Source organism: Ahaetulla prasina, chromosome 2, assembly GCF_028640845.1.
Source record: "Ahaetulla prasina isolate Xishuangbanna chromosome 2, ASM2864084v1, whole genome shotgun sequence".
In the NCBI taxonomy this organism is placed as follows: Eukaryota; Metazoa; Chordata; class Lepidosauria; order Squamata; family Colubridae; genus Ahaetulla; species Ahaetulla prasina.
The window spans coordinates 273,396,987-273,407,793 of record NC_080540.1 but is presented as its reverse complement, the minus strand read 5'-3'; the positions used below and the strand labels follow the sequence as shown (position 1 = coordinate 273,407,793).

At 45.2% G+C, this 10,807-nt stretch overlaps 1 protein-coding gene across 2 annotated transcripts in view; it reads left to right on the top strand.

The window, feature by feature from the left end:
- MAST4 (microtubule associated serine/threonine kinase family member 4) overlaps positions 1-10,807 on the top strand; it is a 231,976-nt gene continuing 221,169 nt past the window's right edge. The window contains exon 1 of one of the 2 annotated variants that reach the window (XM_058169501.1): positions 1-772. In XM_058169501.1, the coding sequence (XP_058025484.1) occupies positions 308-772 (465 nt within the window). In that variant the 5' untranslated portion in view covers positions 1-307. The remainder of the gene's footprint in view (positions 773-10,807) is intronic. The other variant, XM_058169502.1, reaches the window with a different exon arrangement.

Sequence of the window (10,807 nt, the reverse complement as noted above, 5' to 3'; positions counted from 1 at the left end):
CCTCCCGGGCTGTCTGAGGACCGAGCGGGTTGCGCGCCGACAGCTCTCCTGCAGCCCGCGCAGAGTTTCGAGCCGCTGGCTTTTTTGCGAAGGTGGCCGAGGTGGGATGTCGCTGCCAGCGGGCGACATCCCGGTATAGCGGGGCACGGCGGCGGCAGCTCTGCTGGCGTTTTTCCCTTTCCGGCGGAGGATGCCTCGGGTGTTGATGCCGCCGGCGGAGGCGGGCGGCTGACTTTCTCCTCCAACCCACCCAAGGCGGGTGGAGGCGGCGGCGGCGGTCTTTCCTCCGCACTTAAGAGGGGCGGCGATGGGCAAGAAAGTTTCCGCGGTGGCAGCGCTGGGAAAGGAGGAGGAGGTTGAGCGGCGAGATGAGGGAGGCCAGCGACTCTCGCCCTCTTCTTCCTCCAGCTCCAGCTCGTCCCCCTCGTCGTCGTCCTCAGACTCCCAAACTCTTTCCGAAGAAGGCGAAGCCGGGTCTCCCGCCCCTCCGGCCAGCCGGAGTGGTTGTGAGCGGGCGGTTCCCCACCGACGCGGCGGTACCTCCGAGCGGCCGGGGCCAGGAGTGGAAGCGCCGGCCGCCCCCGCCGCGTTGCCCTCCGTCCCCCCTTGCACGGGGAAGGAAGGCGAGGTGGCAAAGGAAGGATGCGTGGACGGCCGGCGGGAGAGCGAGGAAGAGGAGGAAGATTCGGGTAACCCGGGAGGTCTGGAAGGCGGCGAGGGCGGCCGCCCTCGTCCCGAGACGGATGCCTCGCTGGAGGAGCAAGACGAGGAGGTGGGAGATCGGGGTTTGGAGGGGCGGTGCTGGGATAGGACTGCGGCGCGGCTATCTCCCCCCACCCCGAAAAGAGCGGGAGGATCCAGGCAGGCTCTTTCCGCCCGGCTGTGGCTGCCCGAAGCCAGCGGTGGCGGGTGGCGTGTGTGTGTGGGGGTGGGAGAAATGACCTGGCTTGACTGAGGAGTGAGGGCAGGAGAAAGCCACCGCCGGCCGCGGCTGCCCTGCCTGGCTCCTTCGGGGCGTCGGGAAGAGGCTGCCAAGGGCGGGATCCCGGCCGCGTGTTGACGGTCGGGTGAGCCTCTCTTCCTAATTGCCTGAGTGGGCTGTGTGTTTGTACGGGGCGTTTCTCTTTAATTACCCTTGAAATCGACCGCAAATGAGGCTCTGGGAATGGCTTCTCCGCCTCTCCGGGTTGGTTGGGCTCAGAGTTCGCGGACGGCCGTTGTCATCTTCCCCCTCAGGTGGTGGAAGCTTGTTGAATGGAGAAAGAGCAGGGAAGGCGAGGGCGCCCCGCTTAGATGGGGGTAACGGACGCAGATGGCCCCTATGACGGCCGGTGGGGCGAGTCCTTTCCTTCCACGCTCGGTGGCGCTTTGGGGGCCGGCGCTTCGTTGGCGTTATTTGGCGCCCAGGCTCCTCGGGAACGGGATAATGCTGCCTAGAAGGCTTTTGCAATGAAAAGTGGGGCTTGTCTCCGGAATTTCCAGGGCTACCTTCCAGGGAGGAAGTGGTCAATTCCACGGGCAGCTGCATTTAAAGTCAGCGTAAGGCATAAATACAAGACTCCAGTGAAGGTGTGTAAGACACTTTCTGTGGAATGAGGCTCCAGAGTCCTCAGAGGTGGATGATCTTGGCCAACGGACCTGAAATTGAGGTGTGGACATCTTTGAAATGCAAACAAACAAGCGCTGCTTAGATGAACTGCTGTACTGGGTGGTTGCAGGCTTAAAATACATTTAAGGTGTCTTCTGTCTCCCCATTGTAGAGAAAGACTTAGAAGGTTGAGAAAGAGAATTTAAGACTCAGTCCTGATCAATATAAAAAACTTATAGCAAAACATGATTCTTGGTGATTGCATGAACACATCCATGCAATTTGTGTGTTGGGAAAGGACCTTTTGGCTCATGGTCCTTAGTATCCTTAAGCTCACTGTTGTGAAGCTGGGCTGATTAGAATGTAAACCAACATACAGTTATGTATATTTTCATTCTGATTGAAATTACCGTTTTTTCCTGTGGACTTAGGTCTGTGAATTGATTTAGAGAAGATTCATTTATCAGATGCTTCAGAGTTACGGCTTTTCACAGAATATATTCTAAAGGCTATAAACAGGAAGCATCAAGCCTTAAATGCCTTGTTATGGCTGTAGAAAGGCAATTAGATATGATAGCTCTGCTTAGAGATTATTTTTTTGCATATCTGAAAACTGGATGTCTTTTGGTTTTTGGCACAACTGACATATTTGCCATGAGAAACTATGGTTTTTATTTTAACTAGCCTAAGAATAGTGAGTTTTAGTTTTTCCCACAGTGTCTATTCACATGCTTTGCCATTTCTATCTCCTGTTTACAGATTTCCCAATTGTAGCCTCGAATTTCTTTATCACCTCCTATGGAATTACCAATCAGAACTCTCATCACTTAGCTTTTGAAATCAGTCAACGTTGGCCAGGTTTCCCCAATATAACTAGGTGCCAGTCATGAAACCTTTTATGCTAGGACCTGATTCCACACTAAACATTAATGCTTATTTCTTAAATAGCAGAAAATGGGAATCTTCTAGTATAGTGTTTTCAATTTACACACTTCAGAATGAATTGTGTTTATTGATCAACTTACAAACAGCTTTCCCTAGAATTTGAACAAAAATTAATCTTGCTTTTTAGAATTTATACCTATTTAAACATTGTGCTTCGCCATAGCTATTGGATAAACCATAACCTTGGTTTGCATGACACATTAGACCAGGGTGTTAAACTTGATTGCATCACATGACGTATCATGACTTTGTCTTTGCGGAGCTGGGGTGGCCATGGTCTGCACATGACACATCTGGCCTGCGGGCTGCTAGTTTGGCATGCCTGCATTAGACATAGATTACAACTAAGAAAGACTCACCAAAACCAAGCCAATCATTTATAGCTTAGTGTGTTCTGTGACAGTGTCAAAAACATATTACATATTTATGCTGCAGTAATCTTGGAAGATTTGAGTGATGTGGATTAATGACTGACTTTGTAATTGACAGATCTGTTGAGTGTAATATGCATGGACATGTTCATTGTTCATTTGAACTTGCTACTTCTCTAAATGCCTGTAAAACAATGTAGAGACTTCTGAAGGGGAGAACAAAGGGATAGGGCCACAATGAAGTTTTTCCCCAAGTTAGGGATGAGAGGTTGGATGAGCTGAATTGTTCCTTTGACCTAGATATTGTTTTTTCCTAATGTGGACTAATAAATACGATGTGTAAACATATATATAAATCAGGGCTATATATTTTTACAGCAAATGTCCATATTGTAATGAATATTTGCAATAGTGGCGAATATCTGTAACTTGGGTGTAGGATGAGAGTGAAAGTTTGTTCTCCGAGCTTGTGGGTTGGTTTCCAAACGTTCCCTTACCAGGCTAGGTAACATCTTCAGTAGAGTTTAGGGATGTCGGTGTTCTTCTGTTTATAAGGGCTTCAGATGTGGGTGTGTCAAGTGAGGGACTTGTGATGGGCCTTGTGATAAAGAGTTTACATCTCTATCGGAGTCATTGGGAGGTGAATTGCTGGTGAGGAGATTGCATGGGTTGGTTGAGGGTCAGTGCTGTCTCTGGTTGGCTGTGTGGTTGATTTGTATCTGAGGGGTTCATAGTCTGGTTATAGGTCAATGTTGGAAGCCGTACGGGTCTGGATGGGGAGGAACAGGCTCAAACTTAATCCCTCCAAGACGGAGTGGCTGTGGATACCGGCACCCCGGTACAGTCAACTGCAGATGCGGCTGTCTGCTGGGGGTGAGTTGTTGGCCCCAATGGAGAGGGTGTGCAACTTGGGCGTGCTCCTGGATGGGCGGTTGTCTTTTGAAGAACATTTGACGACCGTCTCCAGGAGAGCTTTCTATCAGGTTCGCCTGATCCTCCAGTTGCGTCCCTTCCTGGACCGGGATGCCCTATGCATGGTCACTCATGCTCTCGTTACCTCTTGAGTGGACTACTGCAATGCTCTCTACATGGGGCTCCCCTTGAAGACCACTCGGAGACTCCAGCTAGTCCAGAATGCGGCTGCGCGGGTTATTGAGGGAGCGGTTCAGAGCTCCCATGTAACATCCTGCGCAGACTGCACTGGCTACCTGTTGTCTTCCGGGTGCGCTTCAAGGTATTGGTTACCACCTTCAAAGCGCTCCATGGCTTAGGACCGGGATACTTATGGGACCGTCTACTGCCTTCTTCTACCTCCCAGCGACCGGTGCGTTCCCACAGAGAGGGACTCCTTAGGGTGCCGTCAGCCAAACAATGTCGGCTGGCGGCCCCCAGGGGGAGGGCCTTCTTTGTGGGGGCTCCTACCCTGTGGAACGAGCTTCCCCCTGGACTTCAACAATTACCTGATCTTAGGACCTTTCACCGCGAACTTAAAACCTATTTATTTCGCATGGCTGGACTGGCTTGATTGTTAAAATTTTAATTTAATTTAATGGGTTTTAAATTTCTGTAATTTTATAGGGTGGAATTTGTATTTTAAATTTCTTTGGCCAATTGAATAAGTTTTTTAAGGGTTGTTCTTAATATTGTATGTGTTTGTGTTTGTATTTTATTTGGTTGTTTACCGCCCTGAGTCCTTCGGGAGAAGGGCGGTATACAAATTAAAATATTATTATTATTATTATTATTATTATTATTATTATTATTATTATTATTATTATTATTATTATTATTATTATTATTATTGGAATTGCTTGTGGAATGCCACTCGATGAACTCATGAGTGTGGAGGCTGGTAGCGTGGCTGATAATTTTTGGGTTATTCCAATCAAACTGGTGCTGTTTGGTGTCAGTGTGGGAAGAGATTAAAGATTTGGAATCGTGGCATTTGATTGCCAGCTGGTGTTTGTGGATCCTGGTTTTTAATTGACATGATATTTGTCCCACATAGAATTGATTGCACTGGTTACAGCTGATTTTATAGATTACATTGTTTTTTTTAATCCTTCTGTATCTTTGGTTCTGGATAACTCTTGGCAGAATGTGGCTGAGGGTTTCTGGGCAATTGCTAATTCTTAGGGGTTGGAGGATTCTGGCTGTCATTTCCAACACCCCTTTTGTGTATAGTATGGTAGGGTTAGTTTTTGCATGGTGGTTGGCTATGTGGTGTGTTGTGGTTTGGGTGCTGTGTGTTGGAATATGAAGTTTTTGGGATAGCCATTACAGAGAAGGATGTCAAACAGCCATTTCTTTTCTGCTTATCTTAGTGTTTTGGTGCTGCAGTATGTCCTGGTCCTTCTGAAGAGTGTCGGGACGCAGCTTGTTTTGTGTGCAGTTTGCAAGTGGGTGGTTGCTTGCAAAGCTGAGGATCTGGTCTGTGCATGGGTTTGTGGTAGACACAGGTTTCTAGTTCTCCATTCTCTAGCCTCCGTATGTTGAGGAATGGGAGTCTGTTGTCTGTTTCTTCTTCATGTGTGAATTTGATTCCAGGGAATGTTATTGAGTAGATGGTGTGTTTCTTCCATTTGGGAGCATTTGATGATGACGAAGGTGTTGTCGACGTAGAGTGTCCAGACTTTTGGTTGGATGGTGGGTAACATTATGGATTTGAGTAATTGCATGAATGCTTTTGCTGTTAGGCCTGATATGGGTGATCCCTTGTACTTGCTTATAGATTTTTCTCACTGGACTTGAAACAAGTGTTGAGGCATAGATCCAGGAGTTTCATGATGGTTTCTGTGAACATGGAGTGTTATGTAGTGCAGGGGTCTCCAACCTTGGTAACTTTAAGCCTGATGGACTTCAACTCCCAGAATGCCCCAACCAGCTTTGCTGGCTGGGGCATTCTGGGAGTTGAAGTCCGCCAGGCTTAAAGTTACCAAGGTTGGAGACCCCTGATGTAGTGGCATCATTCTTGTGGGTATGGTGTTTATTGGTGGTATATGGTTTATTTAGCCAGGTCAATGGCAATCACGGTAAAGAGAGCGGTGACATCGAATGAGACCATGATTTCTTCCTTGTTGATCTTTGTATGTTTGATACATTGGAGAAATGGTTCTGGGGAATTTATTGAGTGATTGAGTCATTGACCAGGTGTTTGAGTTTCCTCTGAAGGGTTTCTGCTAGTTTGTATGTTGGTTCAGGTAGAGACACAATTGGACCTAAGGGGATCCCGATTATTTAAGTCAGCTCATTTGGTTTTATGGATGTTAATATTTTCAGAAGTTTGACCACTAAACCTACAGTGTATTTGAATTTTCTTTAAGAGCTACAACTTCATTAGATTTCTTAATGAAAAAATGAATGTTTAAATATTTCAAATGAAAAGCATATTTTATTTATTATTTTATTATTTTATTTTATTTATTATTATTATTTATATTAGTTTTGTTTTCCATTACTCCAGTCCTTCCCACATTCTTATCCAGCTTAAAATGCATAACAGATCAATGGAATCTGATTTCACATTGGAGGAAGTTCATGCTGACGTGATAACTTTAGTGTCTTGCATCATAAATTAGTAATTTCTTTTTCTGGGTATAGAATTTTATTCTGTCTGCATTAATTATTTGAGGTCACTTTGCAGTTTGGTGTCCAACGTGCAGTTACAATTGTGTACTTTTAAGTCAGCACATTTGTTTTAGCTGAAACTGAGCTATAAATGTTCCTTCTGAGGACATTCTGAGATATCAGATATAAACAAACCAGTATGTACATAGAACAGAATGTTTTCTGGGTTTAAATAGAATTATCAAACTTTGGCTACTCAAAAACAAAAACAAACCTGAAAGAACATTTCTTATATCAAGAAAAAATATTTGCCTACCAGTGTTAACAAAAATGTATTAAATGTAAAGCTAATTCTAATACTATACATTGCTATCTGGAATAAAAGAACTTAGAAAAGAGAGCTATTTGTTTATAACTTCATTAATTCAAATCTGACTAGAGTACTTATAAATATGGATTTCAGAAATGTATTTTCATGTGTTTCTATGACCTTATTTTGTGCTAATCTATTAATGTCTAGTAACCTATGTATATGGAAGGAATTCTATAATGCATCTTTATCTGGTATACTGTAATTCACTCTAAAGGGGATTTTACTGCTATACTGTTACTATAAATATTTGTAGTAAAATTTTAAATGCAATTCCTATTGCATATTTGATTTAAAAGTGAATCCTAATCTAAAGAGTGAAAACTTTTGAATTAGAATAAAGTATTTGAATAATTGCTTCACACTTGCGTATAAAGTAATGTAGTGTATCATATGAATGAAGTTTTAGCACTAGGAAAGTAGTTGAAAGTAATGGGACAAAGCTTATATATTCTCAGTGTTAGGTAGAAGACCACCATAAATCCTTGGTAGTGAAATGGGTTTAGCTAAAAGGATTAATAAATGATTAATTCAGCTGTGAGAACTGAAAGAGGTATAGTATTTGTTCATTACAGATCTAATTGTATATGGTTACAAAAACTAGTAGAATAGAATAGAATAGAATAATAGAATAGAATAGAATAGAATAGAATAGAATAGAATAGAATAGAATAGAATAGAATAGAATAGAATTTTTTATTGGCCAAGTGTGATTGGACACACAAAGAATTTGTCTTGGTGTATACGCTCTCAGTATACATAAAAGAAAAGATACATTCATCAAGAATTTTTAGGTACAACACTTAATGATAGTCATAGGCTACAAATAAGCACTCAGGAAACAATATCAATATAAATCGTAAGGATACAAGCAACAAAGTTATAATCATACAGTCATAAGTGGAAGGAGATGGGTGATGGGAACAATGAGAAGATTAATAGTACTGCAGATTTAGTAATAGTTTGACAATGTTGAGGTAATTATTTGTTTAGCAGAGTGATGGCGTTCGAGAAAAAAATGTTCTTGTTTCTAGTTGTTCTGGTGTGTAGTGCTCTGTAGCGTCGTTTTGAGAGCAGTAGTTGAAACAGTTTATGTCTAGGACGTGAGGGGTCTGTAAATATTTTCATAGCCCTCTTTTTGACTCATGCAGTATACAGGTCCTCAGTGGAAGGCAGATTGGTAGTAATCGTTTTTTCTGCAGTTCTAATGATCCTCTGAAGTCTGTGTCTGTCTTGTTGGGTTGCAGAACCAAACCAGACAGTCATAGAGGTGCAAATGACAGACTCAATAATTCCTCTGTAGTACTGTATCTGATCTAGGCTAATATTATATAATATTAGCAACATGATTTCTTGAAGATGGGGTTATTCTGGAGTATCTGAGGTTAACTGCTAGGTTGGGTTGAACCAAATTTAAAGGCAAATGCTTTGTATGTATCAGGTGTGAATATAGAACTTGTCTATAGCTTCCTAAACCATATACCGTATATACTCGAGTATAAGCCGAGTTTTTCAGCACATTTTTTGTGCTGAAAAACGTCCCCTCGGCTTATACTCGGGTCTATACGGCTTATACTCGAGTTTTTGTTTTTTTTTAAGCCCCTCGGCTTATACTCGAGTATATACGGCTTATACTCGAGTTGTTTCTTTTTCACATTTTACCGGACGGAAGCCCTGCGGTGCAGTGAGAGGCGGGCGGGGAGCCGCCAGCCTTCTCAGCTGAGGGAGGGAGGGTTTCCCCAACCGGTAGGTGCCTCATTTCCCACCCTCGGCTTATACTCGAGTCCCCAGTTTACCCCAGTTTTTGGGGTAAAATTGGGGACCTCGGCTTATACTCGGATCGGCTTATATTCGAGTATATACGGTATGTTTTTTCCTGTGATTGTGTAGCAATTGTATTGCTCTAAGGAGTTGCAGTCATGTGCTGTTAAGTTCGGGAAGTAACGAGGCTGGAGACCAGGGTAGTGACAACAGCTCTTTAATATAGGGTGAACCCAGCAACAGGCTGGGGTAAAAACCTCTCCTTTTATACAGTTCTGTTGGAGGCTTCGACCAATCAGCAACGTGCTGATTTCTCGCTCAAATATTTAAAGATACAAACATGAATACATAACACTCCTCCCCTCCCAGAAAACACTTTGCCTCTATTTACATTTTATTTACATATCCTTATTCGACGTAGTCACGCAAATAACCTGGGCGTCTCCTAATTCTTTCAGACCTGCGCGGTTCAGTTCTGGGTGGTGTTTTGAGCTGGTCGGAGGGGCTGTTTTCTCCTCCCAGCTCTTTCTCTGGGCCAACGGGCCCCGGATTATTGGCAGACTCTTTTTCTTGGCCATCCGGCCTTGGATTATTTTTGTAATTTTCCCTGCTGTTTCCCTCGGGAACCTGATGGCGTCGCTGGAACTCTGGGACCTCAGCTAAGTCTTGCGCCTCCCCCGGGTCATTGTCAGCTGTGAATTCAAATGGGTATTGGTCATGATCTGTTTCCTTTGGTTCGGTTTGATCAGTTATTCGTTTCCTTATCTGATCTATGTGGCGCCTCCACACTCTGTTGTCTTGGAGTTCTACCAAATACGATTTTGGGCCGGTTGTCTTTATGATTTGTCCTGCTAGCCAACTAGGGCCGTCCCCATAGTTTCGGGCCCACACCCGGTCGCCTATGCCCATTTCTCTTGTTTTTTCTAGTTCCCCCTTGTAACCCTCTGGTGTGTAATGGGGATTCAAGCGGTCAAGTGGGCACCGGAGTTTCCGTCCCATCAACAATTCGGCTGGGCTTCTGCCTGTAGCCGTGCTTGGGGTTCTGTGCTGAACGGCCAGAAAGAAATCTATCTTTGTTTGCCAGTCACCTGGCTTGAGCCTGGACAATGCCTCCTTAGCGCTCCGGACGGAACGCTCTGCAAGGCCATTCGACGCAGGGTGGAAAGGCGCAGAGAGGGCATGTCGGATGCCCTCCTCTGCCAGGTATTCTTCAAACTGGGCTGCCGTGAATTGCGGCCCATTGTCGGACACCAGAGTGTCCGGCAACCCGTGAGTTGCGAATAGGTGGCGCAGGGCTGCGATTACTGCTTCGGCCGTAGTGGATTTCATGAGTATGATCTCCAACCATTTAGAGAATGCATCAACAACCACTAGGAACGTTTGGCCGTGGAAAGGGCCAGCAAAATCAATGTGGATTCTTGACCAGGGCCCTTGGGGCTTTTCCCATTCCTTGACTGGGGCCGTTGGGGGTAGAGGTCTGGACTCTTGGCAAGCCTGGCATTTCCCTACCCTCTCAGCAATCTCTGCGTCCATGAGTGGCCACCACACATAGCTTCTAGCTAACCCCTTCATCCTTACGATCCCTGGGTGACCCTCGTGGAGGAGGTCCAATACCTTTCCCCTTAATTTATCAGGAATTATTACACGATCACCCCATAACAGGCACCCCCCTTGAGCCGAGAGCTCATCGCGTTTTTTAACAAATTCTCTGAACCGTTCGCCCGGCGCAGCGGGCCACCCTCTCTGTACCCAACCGAGTACAGTTCTTAACACAATGTCCCGGTATGATGCCCGAGCCACTTCCTTAGATGTGACTGGGCCAGAGTCCAAAGAGTCAATAAGTAGGACAGGCGTTCCCGGAGTGGGGTCTTCGATTGCCCCTGGTAGTGGGCATCGGCTTAAAGCGTCTGCATGCCCCACTTCTTTTCCTGGTCGATGCTGCAGCTTGTACGAATAAGCGGCTAAGAATATAGTCCATCGGGTCAGGCGTGGCGAAAGTGCCACAGGCGTTGGTGATCGCCAGCCAGTATCCCTAGTAGCGGTCTGTGGTCAGTCACGATTTCAAAATCCCGCCCAAAGACATATTCGTGGAATTTTTTAACCCCTGACACAATGGCTAGTGCTTCTTTATCTAGCTGGCTGTAGTTTCTCTCTGGGGAGGACATCGTTCTAGAGTAAAAAGCTATAGGGGCTTCTGTGCCGTTT